The sequence below is a fragment of the Borostomias antarcticus genome, assembly GCF_949987555.1.
Source record: "Borostomias antarcticus genome assembly, chromosome: 15".
Classification (NCBI taxonomy): Eukaryota; Metazoa; Chordata; class Actinopteri; order Stomiiformes; family Stomiidae; genus Borostomias; species Borostomias antarcticus.
The window spans coordinates 2,326,371-2,353,520 of NC_140248.1; the positions used below are offsets into that span (position 1 = coordinate 2,326,371).

Consider the following 27,150-nt stretch of genomic DNA (forward strand, 5'->3'; position numbering starts at 1 on the left):
TCACTGATGTCCAAATGTCCCTGGGCCGGTCGTGATGTCATGACCTCCGCGAAACATGCCCATACTGTGGAGAGGGACTAGTCTGTTAGTACATCAACTATATACATCAGTCAGCTTTCATTTACACCCACATCTGGTAGCCCAACCCTGTAACAGTGTAGGTGAACGGTTTATCCTTAGGCTCACACAGGTGTGTGTGTGTGCGTGTGTGTGTGTGTATCTCACCACTCTAGCAGCATGACAGTTCCCAGCAGCACTAGCAGGACCGTCAGCAGGCAGGAGGAGATGACCGTGATGACCACCATTCCCCCAGAGCGCTTCCCTATCCACTCATCTATGGAGGACCAGGACCTCGCTGACCGTCCACACACAACAACATCACATAGAATATTACTGTCCTCAAAGAAAAAACTACATCCCTCATTCAAGCTGAGCATACATAAGGAGCTACGGGCAGCTGCATATCTGTTGTTAAGCGTTGCCACTGGCATGTGTGTCCCCCATGTGTTCGTTTGTAGTCTGAGATTTAATACCGTTGTACTCCACCACTAGAGGGCAGTAGAGACTGCTCTTAAACCTACACCACTTACTTCCCCTGCTGGGTGTGTTTTTTTTTACACAGGGATAAGAACATTAATAATATTGTAGATATTCATTAATATTTTATTATATAATATTTTATCGTACAATATAACCATTTCAGATTTCACTTGTAGCAGAGCTGTACAACTTCACTCTGACCACATGAACTCAGACTGTTTTGAAGCCAAATCAGGGCTCTTAGCTCCCTCTAGTGAAACTAGCCATCATCATACTGTACATGAACAAAATCACTGTAGTCTATACAAAATCATTTAACTTGTCCCTTTTCCTGTATGCATGACTTTATTCATCTTACTTGATGTTAGATGGATGGACTGTGACCATTTAGACTCTGAGACCACTTCCCTGGACACGGGGTCGATGAGGATATACCTCACTCTGAAAAGCAACACAACACCAATCACCAATCTCTGCACTGACCAACAACTTGCAATGTTTATAGGGTAGGATATGCAATCTTGACCACGTAATGTGAATATGCAAACTTGACAACATGAATGAGTTTATTGCGCCCAGTGATCAGGACTGGTTCCCTCTACCTGAGGGTGGAGCCAGGAGGCAGGACTCCATTGCAGTTGGTGGAGGTGCAGTTTCCTTCTGCCCCGATTCTGAAATACCTGATCCCAGACAGCGGCCCACAGGGGAAGTCCCTAGGGGTCCCCAGCTTGGCCATGTAGTACATTTTGCTTGACTGGCTGATGAACGCTGCGGGGTACGGAGAGGCCTGGAGAATCGGCACTGAAGCATCCAGCTTGTCTGAGTCAAAATGACTGATGCCTGGTGAGAGGAAAAGACAGAATGAGGAGACAGGATGATCACATTTCCCCTTCATTTAACTTCAATCTTATATGAAGTTAAGCAACACAGTAGCATTCATCAACACTGAGCAGCATCCATCAACACTGAGCAGCATTCATCAACACTGAGCAGCATTCATCAACACTGAGTAGCATTCATCAACACTGAGCAGCATTCATCAACACAGTAGCATTCATCAACACTGAGTAGCATTCATCAACACAGTAGCATTCATCAACACAGTAGCATTCATCAACACAGCAGCATTCATCAACACTGAGCAGCATTCATCAACACAGTAGCATTCATCAACACTGAGCAGCATTCATCAACACAGTAGCATTCATCAACACTGAGCAGCATTCATCAACACAGTAGCATTCATCAACACTGAGCAGCATTCATCAACACAGTAGCATTCATCAACACTGAGTAGCATTCATCAACACAGTAGCATTCATCAACACAGTAGCATTCATCAACACAGTAGCATTCATCAACACTGAGCAGCATTCATTCATCAACCTCTTCATAGTTCAGCACTGAATGATGTATTTTCTTTGAATAGAAAATATCAGAATATGAGAATTAAGGGAAAAAAACGTGCAGTTCAAATAAATCCGATGTTCCAGGTGAGAGTCCCACCTGGCCCGGAGGCGATGGCAGCCCACACCTCACATGTGTTCTGGGTGCAGGGGACCTGGGTCAGCGTGTTGAAGAAGCAGAGCGGCTGGCCCAGAACCAGGGCGGTGCTGGTGACCCTCCCACTCGCCTCATAGGGAAGCACCTCTGGAACCAGATCCACAGGCACAACTACACAAAGAGAGACGCCTCAGTCAATACATTTAGATTTGGTGCCTTTCCCAACATCAAAGTGGGCCATCTTAAAAAGTGAAGAAACTAGTTAACTCAGCCTCATCCTTACAGGGAAAATACTTTTTAGCCGTTCAGGAGAAGATACCGGAGTCAGTTACCTGCTGGCTTCTTGTTTCATACTCAGTTGTGTTACTCCCTGCTCACTGTTCCCACAGGGGAGGGGATATCCTTTCATTCCAATCACTGGCATCTTCTTTGTAGACTAGCTCATATATGTTGGCAAAAAATGTTCTATTATATATAATCATGCTAGACTTGACATTGTTGACAAAGTTAAGTTCCACTACTGAACTTTAAAGTTACACAATCCTCAGACAATGGAGACAAAGCAAGCTCAAGTGACAAAAAGTGGAAAACCCTCATTGTCCAGTCAAGATTATCATGATTATCACGCCCATAATCCTTTAGACAAGTAGAGTCTGGCGGCTCATATAAATAAAGTTTACTTACTTCTTACTTACTTGCTGCAGCTATGGTCAAATGACTAATGGCATGAGCTTGTTTACAAATGATCTTATTTGTCTCAGAGTCTTCATTGGTAATGCCCTCATGTTATGGTTTAGATAAGAGGCTAGTGGTGTGCTGTACACACACCACGTGTTTGCACTGCCAAAAACCCTTCTAGGCCTATACTTCTGAAAAACCTGTTCCCTCTGTTATGGTCTCATTCAAGGGATGTTGGTCCCGTCAATAGAGGGAATCTCCACTAACATGAACCGACAGTGAAGGGGCCCTCTCATTTAATTTGCTGCATTTACTTTTGTTCCTCAATCATTTGTGGAGCAAAATAGAAAAGATTGAAATGGACCAAAACAAAATATGCATTGTGTTTTGTTTCACCTTGTAAACATGTAGGCCTATGAATGCATTCCTTTTAATAAAACCGTTAGGCTATTGAAACACTGGAACAATTATGTCTTAATGATTTCAAAAGCATGGTTAAAAATACATATCAATGTTATTTGAAAACAATAATAGGCTATCAAATAGGCTAATATACACACACTGATGATATACACACACTGATGTAGGCTAGGCTATCCAATATGAAGAAACAGAAGGGAACTCACTTAATGATCGGCCTAAAGGGATGAGCGTGCTGAAGAAAACTGTGTAAATGTGTGACCAAGTCATGGCAGGCGTCCGGTGTTGAAAGTGAGTGGGAATATTTCATTCCGCAAAATACATATTTTCAATACCCATACGTCCTCATCCCTCTACGACGGAGGGGTAGAGACAGGTGAGCTGAGGTTGGTCGGAGGTCCTTTATTCATGAGAGGATCGTCTGCGCGTCGCAGAGCCCACGTTGCCGCTATAAAAACTAAATAAAGAAAGTCCCTTAAAAAGTTTACTTTTTACGAAGATTCGCTGGGCGCAAACAAAATGAACATGTCTTACTACACCCTTTACATACTGCGAAGATGCCCCCAGCGAAAATGACAATCTGACACCCCATTCAACATGCTAAACAAAAGGAATGAATGCTGACTGACTGACGCATGCGCAGATACGTTCCCTGAAAAGTAACGTTCGGTTTTTACTTTTTGTGCGTGGCTGTAAGCCAGCGCACCATAGATAGCATTTGTCGGGTTGTCACTCCCTCCCTCTGTCCCGTTGTTGACCTGCATTTCTATGTTGCCACCACAGGAGGCTGTGGTCCCAGCAAAATAAATACACTATGACATTCAAATTCCCCATAGTGGATAAAGCGTCCGACTCAAAAGTTGTTTTCAGATCAAAAAGCAAATATGAAAAGCGAAAATAAATTGAGAATTTCGCCTAATTAATGTCCGCGGCCAAACACCAAGTGCGGTACGAAAAATAGCGTTCCATGCATTCCAAACAGAATTTGCGGAAAATAAAAACTCCATGTCAATCATTTCCATTCAGTCATCACGAGCCAGATGCTCCACCGACCACTTGTGCACCAAGGCTACTTTTGCTACAAAGTGTCACAAATCAAATTGTATTCAGCGCTTCAATGTTGCATCCAACACATCGAAATAGCTGCAGTTGCGTAGGCCTATTGTGTCACGCCCTCGGCCTCTTCCTCGCGGGACCCTGGTAGGGTTTCTCCCTCGAGGGCTCTCGCCTGCGCCCCCGGTGGTCAAGTCACGTATTCCCTCCCGGGCTCGAGCGAGCTCATCTGCTCCTCAACAGGGGATAACAAGAGCAGCACACCTGAACCCCCTCAGCTAATCAACTGCAGTACATCTTCCCTGATTCCCCACACCTCGATGCCAGATCAATTGTTGGACAGCGTTAGTTTGTGACTAGTCGTGTTCCTGCCTTTTGCAAGTTGCTATTTTGCCGTCGGCAAGCTTTTTCTAATCACACTCTTTTGTGTCACCGCCGTGCCGTGCCGCCAGACAGAGCCTGGGTCAGAGCCTGGGTCAGAGCCTGGGTCAGAGCCTGGGTCAGAGCCTGGGTCAGAGCCTGGGTCAGAGCCTGGGTCAGAGCCTCTCATCCAGAGACCACAGCACATTGTGGGCCTCCCTGAGTTTTCATTAAACACTATTATTTTTTGCACTCTGTTGTCTGTGTCTGCCTACTGAGTCCCACTCCGCTTCCCGAGCATAACTGGTTACATGCAACGCGCGTGACAATTTCTCGAGCAGGATAGCCACCCAAAAAAATAAAGTTTTTTCCATTGATCACTTTCCATTGATCACCAAGTTACTAGCGACTAACTACAGTAAAGGAAATGTCGATCCGTATCTCTTCAGAAAAGCTTATCCATTTGATAGAGCAACATCCAACCTGGTATGACAAGAAGCTAAACACTTACAAGAACACTGAAATGAAGGACAATATCTGGGGCAGGGTTGAACAACTTGGAACAGATGACGGTGAGTAGCGATAAATGTACTTAACCCACTTAGCTAATGTTAACCATAGCTAACGTTAATGGCCTAATGTTAGCTGTCGACGTTGTTGTAACAGTCTGATTTCGCTATAGGCTATAACATTATCAGAAACCTTCATGGTCATTGTGAAAACAAGTAGGTTAGCTAACTCCAATCACTGCTGTCTGCTGCTTAGCTACGCTAACGGTACTGCAAGTTGGCCTCTAGCCTATTACAGAGTGGTCTACAAGTCACGTTAGATCTAGACCGTCCAGGTTTATTAGGCTACAGTAGGGACCTAATCATAGCTATTCTACACAGTGATCTCCCACAACAAAAAGAGGATTTCTGCAGACGGGCTCTTCAACAGGCTCTCATGCTGTGCTGTCAGCATGTTCGGTTTGCCGTCATTTGATTGTGACGTGCCTGTCAGGCCAGAGAAATCTGCAGAAAAATCAAAACATTTGCGAAAAAAATACATTTCGCTTTTGGAACGCGGAAATTTCGCGTTTGGTGTGAACAGACTAATTGAGAAATATGGGTTTTGATTTTATTTTAGTTTTTTCGCAAGAATATTCGCGTTTGGTGTGAAAATACCTTTATGCAGGAGATCAGGGGTTCAAGACCCCAGTGGGGAAGATTTTGGGAAACAATACCCTCTGGAAACAATCCCCTCTGCTCCCTCCTTTCCCCGGGAGAGATTCCATAGGAACAAAAACACTATGACATCCCATACTTCCAAGTTCCTCGGTAGTGTAGTGGATAAAGTGTCTGACTCCCATGTAGGAGTTCAGGGGTTCAAGAAGATTTTGGGAAACAATACCCACACCCTCTGCTAGCCTGTGGGGTGCTCCTCATGTTCTCGGTCCCACTCCTAGATTCCTGAGTGGATCCAGTTATAATTAATATAATTCAAAGCATTTTAATAAATATGAGCATTGTGAGTTGTCATTTGTGTTTGTCACTGGATGTTATAGAAGTTATGTAAAAATGTGGTTACCTGGTGGTGCTGTCATTATTGAATTTATGTGCAGTAATTGAACATTTGAAATACTCCTGTTTTGAAATTATACCTACAGTATAGGTGTCTCAGTAATTACCCATTATATATTAGGCTATGCTTTGCATGTATTTACCAGGTAAATGTTTAGTAATTGGGGGACTATGAAAGGAAGGGTTACCAAAAACACGTTCAGAGTAAGTTAATTAGCAACAGAGTCCATAAGCTTAGGGCCAATGGGCCTAGGATATAGACAATAAACTACCGGTAAAATGGTGGTGGAGCAATATGTAACAGGGTTAGAAACGTATGTAACAGCTACTGCTAGTACAACTACGGACCGGGCAATCTCCATGCACCCACCAGCGAAGACCGTGCGTCTCTAGCCCACTCAGGGGCTGAATTGTGGGGCCTGTGGTGTGGATAGTGGCGTGGTGGCGGGACTCCGCCCCCTCAGGTCAGAGCTGGTTGGGGACAGTGTACCTCTCTCCGGGCCACCTACCTGCCCGCACTACCCGCCCGCACCGGTGAAGACCATGTGTCTCTAGCCCACTCAGGGGCTGAGTTGTGGGGCCCGTGGCATGGATAGTGGCGTGGTGGTAAGACTCCGGCCCCTCAGGTCAGAGCCGCACGGGGGCAGTGCATTGACCTCCGGGCAATCTCCATGCACCCACCGGCGAAGACCGTGTGTATCTAGCCCACTCAGGGACTGAGTTCTGGGGCCTGTGGCGTGGATAGTGGCATGCTGGTTAGGCTCCGCCCCCTTGGGTCACAGCTAGTCGGGGACAGTACAGTGACCTCCGGGCAATTTCCATGCATCTAGCATTGAAGACTGTGTGTCTCTAGCCCACTCAGGGGCTGAAAAGTGGGTTCTGTGGTGTGAATAGTGACGTGGTGGCGAGGCTCCGCCCATTTTGGTCATAGCCAGTCAGGGACGGTGTACTCCTCTCCGGGCTACCCACTGGCCCCCACCAGTGAAGATCATGTGTCTCTATTCCACTGGTTGAGTTCTATGCTACCACATTATTTATAAAAGGGTGCCTGTACCTTTAAGAGAGGCTGCACATGCACACAAATTTTAAAAATTTCTGCCACCACTCTAATCCCAACTGACACTCTGATCCTAGACATGGTCCGCTTCAGACAGCTCTATCGCGAAAACTATAAATGTTACAGCTTATATATTGACACCATAGGAATTCTGAGAACTTGCAGAACATTTCTATGTATAACACCGTGTCCTAACTGCTTGCGATGTGAGCAACAGAACGCAACATCGCATGCTTGCTGTCCTAACTGAAACCGTTAAATTCCCTGTTCTGTCACGTCATTTGTCTATATTCCCAACTGAAGACAGTTAAAGAACGAACGCCTGTTTTCATAGAAATTGTAGTTTCACCACCTCACCACCTCCTTCAACCTTTCACATAGCTGTGCTAATCTAATTTATGACAGGATGACCTCCAGGAGGTCAACACACCTAGACGTTGTCTGCTCCAGAATAACCATCCTTTGTCCCATTGTCCCTGCAAGAATTACGCCTTTTCTCATGTCACGTGTCTGTATTCTCGACCACTGTTGATGATGCCTGCCATTTAATATGACGTGCACAATGGGTTAGCCAATCACATCCCTGGAAGCGTCATACCTGTGTATTGCTTGAATATAAGGCAGCGCAAGACCAGACAGCGGGACTTCTGTTGGATGAACCACTCACGTGCGTTGTCCTGAAGTCCTTGCGCTCGTATGTTTTCTCAATAAACCAGACTTGACCTCTTTGAGCGAATCTTGGCAAATCCTTTTTGACTAGATCAGTTAAAAATCTTCTACAGTTGGCGACGCGGATGAAAAGGGAGAACTGCATGTGTTGCTTCGGGATCCGAGTGGATGAACGGGTCGGCAGACGTGTCGGATCCATAGTGGGTTTTTGGAAAACCAATCTTCTCTCTTGCGCCAGAGCGCAAGGTGAGATTATTTCCCCTGTTCTTCCACTGGCTTCCTGAACTCACAGGTACGTTTTGAACGAACCCTCTTATGGTTTTGAGTTGTATTTTCCTTGTTTTCGTTTCGGATTGTGTTGTTGGTCTCGCGTGTTCTGAAAACAAAGCCTCGCGGGGTAGTTGGGTAGTTGTAACTCAACAATAGCGTTGTATGATTGGTGATATTGCATTTTTCTTTGACTTCGTCCTTGTTTCGTTTATCGGGGTTTTCTTTCAGAAGAAGTGTGATTTTGGTCTTGTGACTCATTTGCTCCCTTGCAGTTGATGTATGGGCAGTGGCTAGTTTTCTGTGCAAAACTAGAATGGAGAAGTAAGACGCCTCCTTCCTTCCACTAGTCTGGGGGTCCACCTTGGGCAAGTGGTAGTACCCCCTAGCCCCCCTACCTGGGGTTACAGGTAAAATACCCTGATGACAGAACAACCAAAAGGAAGAGAGACCCGGCCGGAGGAAACCCGGGGCCCTCGTCTGGAGCCAGGCCCAGACGGAGGGCCCGCCTGCGAGCGCCTGGTGGCCGGGCTTACCATGGAGCCCGGCCGGGTCCAGCCCGAATAAGCATCATGGCAACACCATCTCATCCTCCATCGTCCCGTGGACCCACCACCCACGGGAGGAATTGTCGGGGTCGGGTGCGCTGCCAATTAGGTGGCGGTGAAGGCGGGGGGCACCGACGGACCGGACCCAGGGTGCAAAGGCTGGCTCTGGGGACATGGAACGTGACCTCGCTGGGGGGGAAGGAGCCGGAGCTTGTGAGGGAGGTGGAGCGATACCAATTACACCTGGTGGGGCTAACCTCCACGCACAGCACCGGCGCCGGAACCAAACTCCTGGATAGGGGTTGGACCCTGTTCTTCTCCGGAGTTGCTCACGGTATGAGGCGTAAGGCAGGTGTGGCTATACTAGCTAGCCCCAAGCTGAGCGCCTCTGTGCTGGAGTTCACCCCAGTGGACGAGAGGGTCGCCTCCCTGCGCCTTAGGACTGTGGGGGGGGGGGGGCTCTGACTGTGGTTTGTGCTTATGCACCGAAGCAGTTCAGAGTACTGGGCCTTCCTGCAGACCCTGAGTGGAGTCCTATTGGGGGCTCCTGCAGGGGACTCCACTGTCCTACTGGGGGACTTCAATGCACACGTAGGCAATGATGGAGAAACTTGGAGGGGCGTGATTGGGAGGCATGGCCACCACGATCTGAACCCGAGTGGTGTTTTGTTGTTGGACTTCTGTGCTAGTCACGGTTTGTCCATAACAAACACCATGTTCGAACACAAGGATGCCCACAAGTACACCTGGCATCAGAACACCTTAGGCCGAAGGTCGATGATCGATTTTGTTATCGTATCATCTGATCTGAGGCCATGTGTTTTGGACACTCGGGTAAAGAGAGGGGCAGAGCTGTCTACTGATCACCATCTGGTGGTGAGCTGGTTTCGATGGCGGGGGAAGCTTCTGGACAGACCTGGAAAACCCAAGCGTGTAGTGAGGGTGAACTGGGAACGTCTGGAGGAAGAGCCTGTCTGGAGAGATTTCAATTGCCACCTCCGGCGGAGCTTCTCAGGCATCCCTGTGGAGGTTGGGGACATCGAGCATGAGTGGTCGGTGTTCAAAGCCTCCATTGCTGAAGCTGCGGCTGGGAGCTGTGGCCTGAGGGCCATAGGTACCTCAAGGGGCGGTAACCCTCGGACACCGTGGTGGACAGCGGTGGTCAGGGAAGCCGTCCGACTGAAGAAGGAGGCCTTCCGGGATATGTTAGCCCGGGAGACCCCAGAAGCAGTTGCAGGGTATCGACTGGCCCGGAGGGCTGCGGCTTCGGCCGTGACCAAGGCAAAGCAGCGGGTGTGGGAGGAGTTCAGAGAAACCATGGAGTAGGACTTTCGGTCGGCACCAAAGTGTTTCTGGAAGACCATCAGACACCTCAGGAAGGGAAAGCGGGGGACCATCCAAGCTGTATACAGCAAGGAGGGGACACTGCTGACCTCAACTAAGGAGGTTGTTGAGCGTTGGAAGGAGCACTTTGAGGAACTGCTGAACCCGACAAATCCACCCTCTACGACCGAGGCAGAGCCGGAAGATGATGGAGGGTCGTCAATTTCCTTGGAGGAGGTCACTGAGGTAGTCAAACAACTCCACAGTGGCAGAGCCCCAGGGACTGATGAGATCCGTCCAGAAATGCTGAAGGCGCTGGGTGTTGAGGGGCTGTCTTGGTTGACACGCCTCTTTAACATTGCGTGGAAGTCTGGGTCAGTGCCAAAGGAGTGGCAGACTGGGGTGGTGGTCCCAATATTCAAAAAAGGGGACCAGAGGGTGTGTGCGAATTCATCACATTACTCAGCCTCCCAGGGAAAGTGTACTCCAAGGTGCTGGAAAGGAGGGTCCGGCCGATAGTCGAACCTAAGATCGAAGAGGAACAATGCGGATTTTATCCTGGTCGTGGAACTACCAACGTTCGGTGAGCTGGGGATCACGTCGCTGCTTTTTGCAGATGATGTGGTCCCGATGGCATCATCTGCCTGCGACCTCCAGCACCCTCTGGATAGGTTCGCAACTGAGTGTGAAGCGGCTGGGATGAGAATCAGCATTTCTAAATCTGAGGCCATGGTTCTCAGCAGGAAACCGGTGGCCTGTCCGCTCCGTGTAGGAAATGAGTCCTTACCCCAAGTGAAGGAGTTCAAGTATCTGGGGGTCTTGTTCACGAGTGAGGGAACCATGGAGAGTGAGTTTGGCCGGAGAATCGGAGCAGCTGGTGCGGTTCTGCAGTCGCTTTACCGCACTGTTGTGACGAAAAAGAGAGCTGAGCCAAAAGGCAAAGCTCTCGATCTACCGGTCTATCTTCGTCCCCACCCTCACCTATGGTCATGAAGGATGGGTCATGACCGAAAGAACGAGATTACGGATACAAGCGGCCGAAATGAGTTTTCTCCGGAGGGTGGCTGGGGTCTCCCTGAGAGATCGGGTGAGAAGTTCAGTCATCCGGGAGAGACTCGGAGTAGAGCCGCTGCTCCTTTGCGTCGAAAGGAGCCAGTTGAGGTGGTTCGGGCATCTAGTGAGGATGCCTCCTGGGCGCCTCCCTAGGGAGGTGTTCCAGGCGTGTCCGGCTGGGAGGAGGCTGCGGGATAGACCCAGGACTAGGTGGCAGGACTACATCTCTGCACTGGCCTGTGAGCGGCTAAAGATTCCCCAGGCAGAGCTGGTTGATGCTGCTAGGGAAAGGGATGTCTGGGGCCCCCTGCTGGAGCTGCTGCCTCCGCGACCCAACCCCGGGTAAGCGGATGAAGATGGATGGATGGATGGATGGCAGTTGATGTACAGTTTAGATTGTTTATCGGCTGTAGTTTAGAACGGTTGAGTTGGTTTGAGTCAATGCGCCAAAGTTAGCACAGAAACGGGCTTCCCTTTTGGCCGGTCGCGGGTGTGATCAAAACCGCATATAGTTGGGTGTGTCCCAAGGTAGCTGTTGGGTGTGTCCCTCTGGTAGTTACTGCATGTAGGCCTATTTGGTGGTATCGTCATAAAGTATAGAAACGATTCCCAACAAATGTAGCTACGGGAGTGATTGGTGTGTCCAATCCGCGTTTCTTGAAGAAACGTTTTCCCTTTTATCCCGGGTGGTTGGTGTGTCCAACCAGGCGCAGCTGGTGTGTCCAGGCAGGCATATGCTTTTTGGTTAATGTAGGCCTTTGTTCGTCCTTTGTGTTCCGTGTCCCTGCACGGGGTTGTTCGTTTTGTTGTTTACTGTTTGAGCTTCGGCTCTTGTCTTGTATGTTTGGTTAAGCGCGCCTATTATCCAGGTAGGTATTGTTTACATTTTCGACACTGTTTCGACTGCCATAAATTGTAACTGCTAGATTTCCGGTAGCTGGTCGTCTGGGAGACGAAGGAAACAACAACACCACTCCGCTCTCCCGTGATCCGCCATCGAGCCAGAGGGAGAACAAAGGACCGGATGCTGGGTGAGTTACGTAGGTGTTTAATGTGTCTTTGTTTCTTTCGAAATTATATTATTTTGTTCCATTTCCTGCTGTGCGTTTGAGTTTTGAGCTTTTCATTGCTATTTTAGATTGTATTCTTGTGCATTATTATGGGTTCCGCTACTAGCTCACCGCTTGATATCGTCAATTTGTCTGGTCCAGCTAAAATTGTTGCCCTAAAGCATTCTGCTAGTGCCTGTTGGCAGATTCCGCTATGGAATAAGCATAGCAGTTTTCCGTCTCCATCTGGTACGCTCAGGGCCGGCCCTAGCATTTCAGCAGCTCTAGGCGAGGTTATGGAACACCTTCAGTTTCGTTTTGCTGACGGGGGGGGGTGCTGCTGCTGCGCGATTTGTTGACGGGGGGGGGGGGGTGCTGCTGCGCGATTTGTTGACGGGGGGGGACGGGGGGACGGGGGGACGGGGGGTGCTGCTGCGCGATTTGTTAACGGGAGAGGCGCCCGGCGCTGGGCGGAGGCGCCGCACCGCATTGCGAAGCGTAATAGAGACAGTAGGGATTACGGAATGAAATTATTTTAATAAAAATAAAAAATAATTTTTTTTTTTTTTTTTTTGGTGCTCCTTGGCCAGGCGCCCCTTGGCCATTTGGCGCCCTAGGCGACCGCCTATTTCGCCTATGCCTCGGGCCGGCCCTGGGTACGCTTAGCGTTGAAGCCTTGGCTAACGTTGGGGCTCAACTAGAGGCGTTTGAGAAGACTAAGTTGGGGAGGAAATTTGGTAATGCTATCGATTGGGCTGCTTTTAAGATTTGGGAGACAGTAGCGCGGGAAGGGTTTTTGAGGTCAGAAAGGAAAGACAAAGAAACTCTTCAACCGGCTGTGCCTTCGCCGCTTCCCCCATCGAGTCACCCCCCCTCGACTCGTTGCCCCGTACTCACACCACCTAACAAAGCTATTGTTCCTCCCCCTTCCACTGCTCCCGCCACTATTAGCCTCCATGTTCCTTCTCTCTCTGCCGTATCCCCTCCCAGTATTGCCTCTGCGCCAACCGATCCTTCTTCCCCGCCCATGCAGGCGCCTCCGCAATACGAATTAAGCGCGCCCCTTTCTACGAGATATTACACTAAACAAGAACAGATCAGGAAGGAAGAATTGGCTAGAGCTATATCTGAGGCTAAGTTTAATTTGGAACAACTGCAAATGGCTAGCGATAGTCTGGAGGGACCGCAAATTCAAGCCCCAATGGTACTGGTTTACTATGGTAAATCCTACTCCCTGCCCGTCTCAAGCAGATGATGCAGCTGGCTACGCGCTCTGGACCCCCGAGATCAGACCGTGGCGTTCTGATGAACTGCGTGATGTAGCTAAAACCTTGCCCGATCCGACCAAAGACATTGACGAATTCGGGAATCTTTTTCAAAGTTTGAATGTATGAACCTCACGCGGAGGAAATCGGCATGATCATGCAACAAGTACTTGGGTTAAAATGGGTGGATGTAAAAGATCCGTTTGATAACACGTTGCCTTTTTCTCATGCCGATTTTGCCGGCCAAAACGCTGTGCTGTTGAACAGAATCAAAACTCACTTCCCTAAGAAAATGGACTGGGACCGTATCACATATTGCAAACAAAATTCCGATGAACAGTTCGAGAAGTTTTGGGAACGGTTAGAATCTCTCCTCTTTGTCTGACCAAGTTAGGATGACGTGCCACACCTGGGAGTCAACTTCTCTCGAGGAAGTTGTTGACCATTTCCGCTATGCGAAGCAGCTTTGCGCTCACATTGAACAAAGGGAGGTGAAAGAAATTAAACTAGGTGCAGCCAAGTTACAAGCCGCTCAACAGACAGATAGAAAACCAGTCCATAGGGCTGAAGCAAAAACAACAACGACCACAGGGCCATTACATGAACAATAAGAATCGTAGTGTTAGAAACAGAACAGGTTACAGCACGAAAAAGAGTGAGGGAAACAGAAACGGAGACCTACCTGGAGGGGGTGCCTGCCGGCATGGAAGCACCTGCTCTCCAGGAGGAATCTGCACCCACAGTGGTATCTGCAAGCATACTCCTGCCACCATCAAGATCCGGGGAAGACTCAACAACGAAGGTAAACGTCTCATGTCTGACGTTGTGGCAAGCCGCCCAGCTACTGAACCAGAGTCTGGACCTGACCACATCCCATGGCAGAAGGTGGATGCCGACATCCGAGTTGGCAGTGGACCTGGAAGCAAAGGAAGAGTTACCACGGTACTTCTTTCGGGCAAGAAACCAAAAATCTGTGGGGGACGAGGGACTCCAGTGGGTCAGGCGACCTGTTGGATGCTCTTTGTCCTGACTTTTCTGTGGCCTCAGTAGGTGCTGGAGGACAAAAGGACCCTGAGACCATCAGAGAAGCTACTGAGCAGATTGCTGCTTTGCTGCCTAAATCAGCTAGGCGGAGGAAGCGTTTCCTCCAAATGGGACTTCGGGCTGACGATGTGGAGTGGAGGCCCAAGTCTGTGTTTGCTAAACCTATTGCTGGTATGCGATGATTGGAAACTACTTTCCCACCTTATAATATGGATCCTCCTTATCAGGAGATTGATTTGAATGAGCCCTATGCTCAGATTGTGTTAATCCCTCAGCCATATACTAGTTATGGTAATTTGCAAGTGGGAAACAATGGGGATCTCATCCCATGTAACTCATGTCAAGTAATTTGTATTAAAGACCTTGTACCTTTGCTGTATGGGAGAGTGTATGCTGTGCGGGGTGGACTGATACAGCAGAGTACTATGGGGTGGTCTTCTGGGTCTCCTGGTCATGGTGAGGAAGATGTGGAGGTGAGAGCGGTGTACAGGGTGGACAGCAGGGGGCGCGACCTGGGCAACTACGGTAAGAGGGTCCTTGTGTGGGAACTGGAGTCTCCAGCTGGACCGGGTCTTTGGCCTTTCCAAGCATTAGTCAGAGGATAGAATTGGGTAGGAGCAGTGAAATAGACTATTCTCTCAGATAGTTTTCTCAAGGAGTAGATGGTTCAATATGTCTGTTTAGGATAGAAACCAAAAGGTATGTCTGACAACAGTGAGAATCAATTCTTGTTAAAATAATTTGAAGAGTCAGATAAGCACCTATCACAAAGGGTTATCTAGATCCTAGTGTCTAAAAATAGGTATCACAAGTGTTGAGATGTTTTAGCATTAAAGCAGTAAAGACCAGAACGTCACAAGAATAGCAGCTCATCACAAAAAGCGATTGTATATTGTAGGTTTTAGGTTATAAGATGAACGCATCGAAATGCGAACCTCACTAATACATCCATGGAAACTCGAATGGAGCCTATAGCCCACGCTATAACAGCCACGACAATAAACGAGAGCACTTAAAATACATAATAGGCCAACTCTATTATTTGTGTTTGGTATATCTTATGCTGTACTGTGGATACCTTGTTTGTATTTTTATTGTTTGTTTTGTCATAATTGATAATTGTAAGGTATCTTATGAGTCCATATGGGCTGGGTTTCATTTGAAGCATGACACTTAAATAACGGAATAATGAATTAATTCACATCAATATAACGCATATTATACCGATAGGCCTATAACGTCCATATGTCCGTATAGTCCATGACTATTGCCCAGTAGCACTCACCTCTGTGGTGATCAACTGCTTTGAGAGGTTGGTGAAGGACTACATCTACTCCAAACTGCCCTGTACACTGGACCCTCTACAGTTTGCCTATCGACCCAACAGGTCCACAGAGGACGCCATCGCCCACATCCTTCACACTATCCCACCTGGGCAAAGGGAAGGGGAATTTAGTGAGATCGCTGTTCATTGACTTTAGTTCAGCTTTCAACACCATAACACCCCCCCCTCCCTCTCAACACACTCCCAACTGCTATACTCCCTATACATACATAAAGATGTAAGCAGGTTAAATATGAAGTGCCTCTGACTTTGCAAACCAAAGATATCAATCAATCAAAGCTTTATTTATATTTCATACCCAGAGGAAACACAATGCGCTTTACAGAGAGCAAGAGAGGCGGGCATACGACCCACCTCTACATATTCCAGAGGGAAGCAAAAACCAGTATCATCCGGGGGCCAGAAAAGTGAGCTGTAAAATTGAATTGAAATTCTTCCCTGACCCCTCTCAACAAGGCGATCGAGCAAGCTCCTGGAGTATGTTTGTCTAACGGCTAAGAACATTTATAAAGCAATAAATTACATTTTCAGAGTAAGAGAGGCTAAAAACATCATAGGAGAGACATGGCAGGGGTGTATGTCTGTGTGTGTGTGAATGTGCCTGAGCCCAGATAGAGGCAGGGGTTGGGGTAGGGAAGGGGTACGACAAGGATATGGATCCGGGCTAGGGTGAGGGGAAGGGGATCTGAGCCCAGGACTGGTGTATGTCTGTGTATGTGTGTGTGTGTGCGCCTGGGTCCAGGTAGAGGCAGGGGTCGGGGGTACCGCTACCATTAATGTTACGGAAGCTGCTGCTAGTTGTTGTGAGCTCATGAGCTAACTGGCTATCCTGCTCTTATTGTGCTGGATTAGCTTTGGAAGCATTGGAACTGATGTATCCAGGCGACAAGACCTCTCTTAAAGGAGTAGTAAAGGGAAAATGCATGTTTAGCCCTGTTTTAGGGTTAGGCTACTAATCATAGACAATGGTTCAGATCAATACGTTGACAAAACTAGCACTTTTGAGAAAGTCTGATAATTGCTCTACCACCGTTTTGGTCATACAATGGATGTGGGTGGGCACCGTGAAAAATCATTCAAAAAACATGTTAAACTCTCAATTTCAAAGACAAGAAACTCACAGAGGTGTTAGTTGGTGTTCTGACATATAATTCGCCATAAAGTAAGATTCTAGTTCATCTGGAAAGGCTTTTTTAAATATTTAGCATAGAACTATTTAGTCGCAGCACATACGTGTGTAAACTTCCGCAAACTAGGTAGCCTAGCAACATAAACAATAACAATAGCTACCGTAAGTAGTTCCGCTTCCTGAATCCCCTCTGCGGATTGATCTAGACATCTACAACGGTCGCTTCAATACAAGTCAATGGATTTCATAAAATGATCAATAAAACCCTACAGGATTCATACTTTGTGGCGAATTTGATGTCAGAACACCAACTGACCCAGTGATGTCAGGAAAACAACCTCCATGTGAACGTCAGCAAGACAAAGGAGATGCTAGTGGACTTTGGGAGGAAGCAGGAGAGGAACTACACCCCTCTAATCATCAACAGGACCCCTGTAGAGAGAGTGGACAGCTTCCAAGTACCTTGGCGTCCAGATCACCAAGGACCTGACATGATCAACACACATAGACACTGTGGTGAGGAAAGAACATCAGAGACTGAATCACCTCAGACAACTGAGGACATTCAGAGTCCAGATCCGACGGGTCGACGGAGAGCAACCTGGTACGGGAACAGCAGCTCTCAGGATCGCAAGGCCCTACAGAGAGTGGTACGGTCAGCTGAACGTACCCTGGGGGGCCACTCCCCCACCTTGAAGACATCTACTCCAGAAGATGCAAGACCAAGACCAGCAGGATCCTGAGAGACCCCAGCCTCCCAGGCTACGGACTGTTCTCTCTGCTACGATCAGGGAAGAGATACCGCACACACTGTGATGGTTCGGTGTGGGACCCAGGCGCAACAGGAATGGAGGAGGCAAGGAACGGTTAAGCCCGGAGGGGCGATTTAATAAGGTAACACAAAGGGGGAGCCACAAAAAGGATGCCACAAAAATATAACAGGAGAGAAAAAATAGGAGCCACCAAACTGCCACTAAATAATAAAAATGTTCTTGGCTCAAGGGAGCCGGAGGGATCGGGAGGTGGAGCAGGGTGAGGGCTCTGCTAGCTGGTACAACTCAGCAGAGGGGGTCCGGGATACTGGAGAGACGAGGAGAGGCAGGGTGAGTGATAGTAATCACGAACAGGGAACGAGAAAAAGCACTACAAAATACAGGTAAGTAATACGTACGCTAGGCTATACTTTACCACATGCAGGTTATGCTAAGATCTGGCGATGAGTGGAGAGTAGACCAGGTTCTTGTAGGGGTTGAAGGTGATTGCAGAACGAGGGACAGGTGTGGTGATGAATGGGAAACCGGTGAGTAGAGCCGCGCCCGCGTCATCGTCGGAGACGAGCGCGCCTTTCTTGTCGTTGCGCACGGGCCGATGTGCTGGGCATGTCGGGATCCGACTCTTCGTCACCGGAGTGGGAGGAGACTGCCGAGTCCGCGGAGCTGGCCGGAGACGGGAAACGCCCGGTAGTGGGGGGAAACTCCGGAGAGTCAGAGCGTTGCATGCCTGGGCCGATGCGACGTGCGGTAGAGCGCGTAGGACGCCCCGAGCGCGCAGCGGGCCCAGAGGGGAGAGAGGGAGGCGGTTGTGGAGGCGAGGGCATGCGAGCCGTAACACACACAGGACAAGCACGGAGAGACTCAGGAAGAGCTTCTTTCTCCAGGCCATCTGGCTCCTGAAAGACTCTATCTAACGTATAGAACCTCTATACCCAGAGGATCAGGATAACTAATGAACACAACCACGTACAACACAACACCCCCCAGTCCCAGGATTATTTATTATAGCTATAGCAGGTACATAACTCACCCATGCCCCCTCCCGGGTTATTTATTTATTTATTCATATCCATACAGCATGTACACAATCCATTTGATACTGTAGTACTAATTTGAGTTTGTAAACTTAGTCATTTTCATAATTTGTAATTAAGTATTAAGAGTTTATCTGTATCAAGCATAATCTTGGAGATTTGGACATGTGGTGCTGTAGTTGCAATGTTGCATTTGATAAATTATGAATGAATGCATGAATGAATGAATGAATGAATGAATGAATGAATTAATTAATTTAACAGATAAACACAGTTAAACACAGGTTTAAAAGCCCAATGGCCACAACCATCACATGTATAACGTTGAGGAATTCACACACGAGGTCTGAGACTTACTTATTAGACTTATGCTGTGTTATGCTGTGTTCACACCGGGCGTGGCGAGAAAGTAAAAAAAATAATTGAACTTTTGCGAATGTCGCCGCGCGGCGAATCCTGTCCGCCCGAGTTCGGCGATTTGCGCCGCCCGTGCCGCCCGCCGCCCAGTTCGCGCGTATGTATTGACTTTCTATGTAAACTCGCCGCGCCGCAGGAAAGATTGCGCGCCCGGTGTGAACACGGCATTATAGACTTATTAGGGGCCGCAGCTGCAGGTCCCTCTGGTATTTCCCTATTCTGAATCCTATTCTTCTTCCTAGGAAGTCTGACTTCCCATGCAAATCACCAAACTGTGCACACAGGTCCAGTCCTACGCCAGAAGACCTCAACTAGCATTGTGGGCCAACAGTCCTGATGGGGGCGCTACAGCAACTGTTAAAAAAGTTACAAACTTTAACCCATCAAACCCGACTCCTCCCACAGTTTTGGTCAATTGACACACTGCATCTTCAGACTGTCCTCCACAAACGATCACAGATTTTTTTAATATAAAAAATTTAGCCCACAGTGCATCAAAATGTTTTCCTGTAAACAGTACTGTAAGCAGCTACTGCAAATACTCACTCAATAAATCTCCAATCTTCATGAAATATTCATATGGTAGATGTAGTGTGACATTTGTCAGAATTTTATCTGAAAGACTGAATTTTTGAAGTCTGTCCTCATTTTGTCCCCTCAAACTACTGCTGTTCATACAGAAAAAAATACACTACCCACAATCCTAGAGTGAAACAGCAATGCCTCCACCAATCAGAGATGTTGTTGTTGGCAACCCCGCCCTAATAATGGACCCTAGGACTACAACTGGCTAAATTTACTCTGATTGAGAGGACACCTGTGCCACTGATTGTTTGATTGGTTTCCACCTGTCTTGTTAGTCTGTGTATATATACCCTACATGTAGCTCCCCTCTTGTTCTTTGATCATTATTTGCCATAGCTGTGCCTGCTCACACCTCAATCAGTCCCACCTGTGTTCAATCAAATCAGTGAATCAGTGAATCCATGCTCAGTTCAGAGTCCCACAACTCATTCCCATCACAGTGTGTAGGCCTACTATGTCCCTGCAGGATTCCTACTGTAAATATCTAGCTGTGATATACTTTTTTAGGTCAAACTGGCAGCTTCTCACTTGGCTCAAATAAGAACCTTCCCTTGGTGTGTGGTTGTGAGTTCAAACCCCTGGTGATGCTGAATAAACATGCTCATGCTACTCAGGCATTGTACTGTTTGGATTTCAGACACGATTTTTTGATTTAAGCAGTTTTAAAGAGGCCCTCATGTATTGGTCATCGTCTCCTTCCTCTTCCTTCTCAAAAGGCCCGGTCCAGATCCAGTTCTGTAATCTCCATTGTGGTCCTGGTCTGTTCCAGCAGCAGTCTAACAGGCAGGCCTCAAGAGTACAAAAACATTCAACACAAAACTCCTACATTCCCATAAAGACACTAAAACACTTAAAGACACAACAACATACAAACGAGACACTGCTTCCATTACTAGATGAGAGGGTCCGCAGCCTTCCTTTCCTGCTCTTTTCAAATGGCTGGTCGCTCATGTCTTTAATATGGGAGGGTAAGTGGCTCCATCCTATAGCTGCTGAGTACACAGAGGTCTTTAATATGGGAGGGTTAGTGGCACCATCCTATAGCTGCTGAGTACACAGAGGTCTTTAATATGGGAGGGTTAGTGGCACCATCCTATAGCTGCTGAGTACAGAAATGTATTTTCCCCAGCAGTATTCTACACAGATTGGAATAGTATGAACTGTCAGTGATTTAAAACAGTGAGTGATTAAATACAACTTAAACTGCAACCAAAGCAATATTCAGTATAGCAATGGGACAGGCGCCCCTGTTCTCTGGGACCAAAAACATCTAAGAATGTCTTTTTTTAGAAAGAAAATCAATATGAAAAGCCTGTAATGAGGTCCCTAGAGCTCATTGCTGTAGAGGTTACTGAGGTGGTGAGTGTTGTAGTAACTGATGGTGCTGATGGGGGGAGAGGGGGTGAGTGTTGTAGTAACTGATGGTGCTGATGGGGGGAGAGGTGGTGAGTGTTGTAGTAACTGACGGTGCTGATGGGGGGAGAGGGGGTGAGTGTTGTAGTAACTGATGGTGCTGATGGGGGGAGAGGTGGTGAGTGTTGTAGTAACTGACGGTGCTGATGGGGGGAGAGGGGGTGAGTGTTGTAGTAACTGATGGTGCTGATGGGGGGAGAGGTGGTGAGTGTTGTAGTAACTGATGGTGCTGATGGGGGGAGAGGGGGTGAGTGTTGTAGTAACTGATGGTGCTGATGGGGGAGAGGGGGTGAGTGTTGTAGTAACTGACGGTGCTGATGGGGGGAGAGGTGGTGAGTGTTGTAGTAACTGACGGTGCTGATGGGGGGAGAGGGGGTGAGTGTTGTGATGGTGCTGATGGGGGGAGAGGTGGTGAGTGTTGTAGTAACTGATGGTGCTGATGGGGGGAGAGGTGGTGAGTGTTGTAGTAACTGATGGTGCTGATGGGGGGAGAGGTGGTGAGTGTTGTAGTAACTGATGGTGCTGATGGGGGAGAGGTGGTGAGTGTTGTAGTAACTGACGGTGCTGATGGGGGGAGAGGTGGTGAGTGTTGTAGTAACTGATGGTACTGATGGGGGGAGAGGTGGTGAGTGTTGTGATGGTGCTGATGGGGGGAGAGGTGGTGAGTGTTGTAGTAACTGATGGTGCTGATGGGGGGAGAGGGGGTGAGTGTTGTAGTAACTGATGGTGCTGATGGGGGGAGAGGGGGTGAGTGTTGTAGTTGTTGATGGTGCTGATAGGGGGAGAGGGGGTGAGTGTTGTAGTAACTGATGGTGCTGATGGGGGGAGAGGTGGTGAGTGTTGTGATGGTGCTGATGGGGGGAGAGGTGGTGAGTGTTGTAGTAACTGATGGTGCTGATGGGGGGAGAGGTGGTGAGTGTTGTAGTAACTGATGGTGCTGATGGGGGGAGAGGTGGTGAGTGTTGTAGTAACTGATGGTGCTGATGGGGGAGAGGTGGTGAGTGTTGTAGTAACTGACGGTGCTGATGGGGGGAGAGGTGGTGAGTGTTGTAGTAACTGATGGTACTGATGGGGGGAGAGGTGGTGAGTGTTGTAGTAACTGATGGTACTGATGGGGGGAGAGGTGGTGAGTGTTGTAGTAACTGATGGTGCTGATGGGGGGAGAGGTGGTGAGTGTTGTAGTAACTGATGGTGCTGATGGGGGGAGAGGGGGTGAGTGTTGTAGTAACTGATGGTGCTGATGGGGGGAGAGGGGGTGAGTGTTGTAGTTGTTGATGGTGCTGATAGGGGGAGAGGGGGTGAGTGTTGTAGTAACTGATGGTGCTGATGGGGGGAGAGGTGGTGAGTGTTGTGATGGTGCTGATGGGGGGAGAGGTGGTGAGTGTTGTAGTAACTGATGGTGCTGATGGGGGGAGAGGTGGTGAGTGTTGTAGTAACTGATGGTGCTGATGGGGGGAGAGGGGGTGAGTGTTGTAGTAACTGATGGTGCTGATGGGGGGAGAGGTGGTGAGTGTTGTAGTAACTGATGGTGCTGATGGGGGGAGAGGTGGTGAGTGTTGTAGTAACTGACGGTGCTGATGGGGGGAGAGGGGGTGAGTGTTGTAGTAACTGATGGTGCTGATGGGGGGAGAGGTGGTGAGTGTTGTAGTAACTGACGGTGCTGATGGGGGGAGAGGGGGTGAGTGTTGTAGTAACTGATGGTGCTGATGGGGGGAGAGGTGGTGAGTGTTGTAGTAACTGACGGTGCTGATGGGGGGAGAAGGGGTGAGTGTTGTAGTAACTGATGGTGCTGATGGGGGGAGAGGTGGTGAGTGTTGTAGTAACTGATGGTGCTGATAGGGGGAGAGGGGGTGAGTGTTGTAGTAACTGATGGTGCTGATGGGGGGAGAGGGGGTGAGTGTTGTAGTTAGTGATGGTGCTGATGGGGGGAGAGGTGGTGAGTGTTGTAGTGACTGACGGTGCTGATGGGGGGAGAGGTGGTGAGTGTTGTAGTTACTGATGGTGCTGATGGGGGGAGAGGTGGTGAGTGTTGTAGTTGCTGATGGTGCTGATGGGGGGAGAGGTGGTGAGTGTTGTGATGGTGCTGATGGGGGGAGAGGGGGTGAGTGTTGTAGTAACTGATGGTGCTGATGGGGGAGAGGTGGTGAGTGTTGTAGTTGCTGATGGTGCTGATGGGGGGAGAGGTGGTGAGTGTTGTAGTTACTGATGGTGCTGATGGGGGGAGAGGTGGTGAGTGTTGTAGTTGCTGATGGTGCTGATGGGGGGAGAGGTGGTGAGTGTTGTAGTAACTGACGGTGCTGATGGGGGGAGAGGTGGTGAGTGTTGTGATGGTGCTGATGGGGGGAGAGGTGGTGAGTGTTGTAGTAACTGATGGTGCTGATGGGGGGAGAGGTGGTGAGTGTTGTAGTAACTGATGGTGCTGATGGGGGGAGAGGTGGTGAGTGTTGTAGTAACTGATGGTGCTGATGGGGGGAGAGGTGGTGAGTGTTGTAGTAACTGATGGTGCTGATGGGGGAGAGGTGGTGAGTGTTGTAGTAACTGATGGTGCTGATGGGGGAGAGGTGGTGAGTGTTGTAGTAACTGATGGTGCTGATGGGGGGAGAGGTGGTGAGTGTTGTAGTAACTGATGGTGCTGATGGGGGAGAGGGGGTGAGTGTTGTAGTAACTGATGGTGCTGATGGGGGGAGAGGTGGTGAGTGTTGTAGTAACTGATGGTGCTGATGGGGGGAGAGGGGGTGAGTGTTGTAGTTAGTGACGGTGCTGATGGGGGGAGAGGTGGTGAGTGTTGTAGTTAGTGACGGTGCTGATGGGGGGAGAGGGGGTGAGTGTTGTAGTAACTGATGGTGCTGATGGGGGGAGAGGTGGTGAGTGTTGTAGTAACTGATGGTGCTGATGGGGGGAGAGGGGATGAGTGTTGTAGTAACTGATGGTGCTGATGGGGGGAGAGGTGGTGAGTGTTGTAGTAACTGATGGTGCTGATGGGGGGAGAGGAGGTGAGTGTTGTAGTTACTGATGGTGCTGATGGGGGGAGAGGTGGTGAGTGTTGTAGTAACTGATGGTGCTGATGGGGGGAGAGGTGGTGAGTGTTGTAGTAACTGATGGTGCTGATGGGGGGAGAGGTGATGAGTGTTGATGGTGCTGATGGGGGAGAGGTGGTGAGTGTTGTAGTTACTGATGGTGCTGATGGGGGGAGAGGGGGTGAGTGTTGTAGTAACTGACGGTGCTGATGGGGGGAGAGGTGGTGAGTGTTGTAGTAACTGATGGTGCTGATGGGGGGAGAGGTGGTGAGTGTTGTAGTTAGTGATGGTGCTGATGGGGGAGAGGTGGTGAGTGTTGTAGTAACTGATGGTGCTGATGGGGGGAGAGGTGGTGAGTGTTGTGATGGTGCTGATGGGGGGAGAGGTGGTGAGTGTTGTAGTAACTGATGGTGCTGATGGGGGGAGAGGTGGTGAGTGTTGTAGTAACTGATGGTGCTGATGGGGGGAGAGGGGGTGAGTGTTGTAGTAACTGATGGTGCTGATGGGGGGAGAGGGGGTGAGTGTTGTAGTAACTGATGGTGCTGATGGGGGGAGAGGTGGTGAGTGTTGTAGTAACTGATGGTGCTGATGGGGGGAGAGGGGGTGAGTGTTGTGATGGTGCTGATGGGGGGAGAGGTGGTGAGTGTTGTAGTAACTGATGGTGCTGATGGGGGGAGAGGTGGTGAGTGTTGTAGTAACTGATGGTGCTGATGGGGGGAGAGGTGGTGAGTGTTGTAGTAACTGATGGTGCTGATGGGGGGAGAGGTGGTGAGTGTAACTGATGGTGCTGATGGGGGGAGAGGGGGTGAGTGTTGTAGTAACTGACGGTGCTGATGGGGGGAGAGGTGGAAAACTCCATTTGGCCTTTGGAAAAGCTACAGCTGCAAAAAAACACACCAGGGCGTCAATATTAATACAAATATGACATGTCTGTGTGTGTGTGTGTGTGTGTGTGTGTGTGTGTGTGTGTGTGTGTGTGTGTGTGCGTGTGTGTGTATCTCACCACTCTAGCAGCATGACAGCTCCCAGCAGCACTAGCAGCAAACACACAGGTAAACACACAGGTAAACACACAGGTAAACACACAGGTAAACACACAGGTAAACACACACAAACAGCCCAAAGATCTGACTATCAGAGGATGAGCAGGCAACAGACACATCCAATACCATGGAGACTTTAGTTTCAGTTTGACAACTACTAAGACAGTGCTGATGCTGGGTTACGTTGTATTTCCTGGTGTTTTGTGACTTGTTAAGTCTACACACAAAGCATGGTGGGAAATGACTGTCAGAACGTACGTGTTATGAGGGTCAAAGGTCGCGACCAGCTTGTCTCAGATTGGATCGTTTTGCTGCTTGAATTCACCAGGACGTACTTAACCCTTAAGGAGAGAGACGTGTTTAACAGAATACATAGACAGAAGACATCATAATAATAATAATACATTTTATTTGTAACACTTTTCATTTAAAAAATCTCAAATCTAATGATAAATGAACATGATAAACACGAGAAGAACAGCCTCAACCCGTTAACTCAACCACAGATTGTGTCTTTTTACATGTAAGGAACTAGAAGTGGAAAAACAAGAGCGGACCAGGTGAGATGCATTAGCAGGGTGAGAATGAGCAGACTCACCTGGTAGTGGAGCCTGTAGGCAGGACCCCGTTACAGTTGGTCCCCTCACAGTACCCCTCGTCTCCCACTCTGAAACGGGACACCCAGGTGGACGCCCCTTCACAGGGGAACGCACTCTGATTCACAACTCTGGTCAGGAAGTAGTTTGGAGAACCTTCTGTCAAGAAGGCGTCTGGATAAGGTGACCTGGTCAGAATGTCCCTGCTGGTTTTCTCACTCTCAAACCTCTGGATGCCTGTAGGGGAACAGAACCATTACCACAGCGAAACCTGACAAGCTTTCATTCAATATTGCTTTATGCCTGGATTACAAATCAGAGTACAGTAAGGGAGGATATTTGATGACATATGGCTCAAAGAATACAATTCTCTATCTAAGCTTAGTGTGAACGGCAATATTCTTCAGTATGCTATCAAGTGGCAGCTTGCTAAACTGAACTAAACTATGTTGATTTAACCGTAAGTGTTCTACTATAAGGCGAATCATTTTTAATTGTGTTATGTCAAACAATGATCAACAGTTAGTTTACTACTGTATAATTCAGGGGAAAAGACGATGACGTTATGCATAACATGTCTTGCAAACATTGGAAATGAACTCACCAGTATCCTTGCCGACCACCAACCATATCTCCCAGTGGTTTGGAGGGCAGAGGTCACTGCTCAGGCCATCAAAGAGGCACAAAGGAGCTCCAGCAACACGGTGGTAGAGGTCAGCCTGCCTCTGGCATTCCAGGAGGTGATTTGGGGGGCATATAAGACTGTAAGAATTCAGTAGTCAAATCAAATCAAATCAAACAATTTGTACAGCGCATTTCATACACAGAGGCAACACAATGTGCTTTACAGAGAGCAATGAGAGGGGGGGCGTAGGTCCCACCCTACATACTCCAGAGGGAAACAGTTTCACCCGGGGGCCGTAAAGCTGTAAAAATGATTCCCTGACCTCTCTCAACGAGACGACCGAGCAAGCTCCTGGAAAATGTTTGACTATTGGCTAAGAACATTTACAGAGCAGTCAACATGGGCTCAATACTTCAGAAGAGACGTGACTAACAGGAGAGTTCAAATACATGCAGAGAAGTTGCCTACAGTAGTAGTAGTAGTAGTAGTGAACAATACGAGTTAACACAGAAAAATATCATGTTTACGATATCAAATATCCAGTGGAGAGTAGCAGTCATTAGACTCAAGATGACCAGGTAAAGGTTGGAGAAATAAACTAATCAGTTGATTGATCATTTCTATCACTGTAAATGCACGGGACGGTTCGATCTATTGTTAAAGCAAATAGCAGGATGGAGAATCCCAGACGTGGAATGAACAGGCCTCTCGTGATCAAACTCACCCTCAGCGTTGATGACGCTCATCCAGATGCACATGATAACCCCTGTGGCCGGCGCCAT

The 27,150-nt window shown here is 48.5% G+C and overlaps 1 protein-coding gene across 1 annotated transcript; it reads right to left on the reverse strand.

Annotated features, from left to right (window-relative positions):
- upk3b (uroplakin 3b) lies at positions 1-27,150 on the reverse strand (the record flags this gene model as incomplete). Its single annotated transcript, XM_084449820.1, has 8 exons — positions 1-64; positions 226-355; positions 899-981; positions 1,143-1,380; positions 2,047-2,190; positions 15,764-15,822; positions 25,746-25,980; positions 27,093-27,150. 8 exons carry the CDS (start codon positions 27,148-27,150, stop codon positions 1-3), a joined length of 1,011 nt encoding a protein of 336 aa, XP_084305946.1.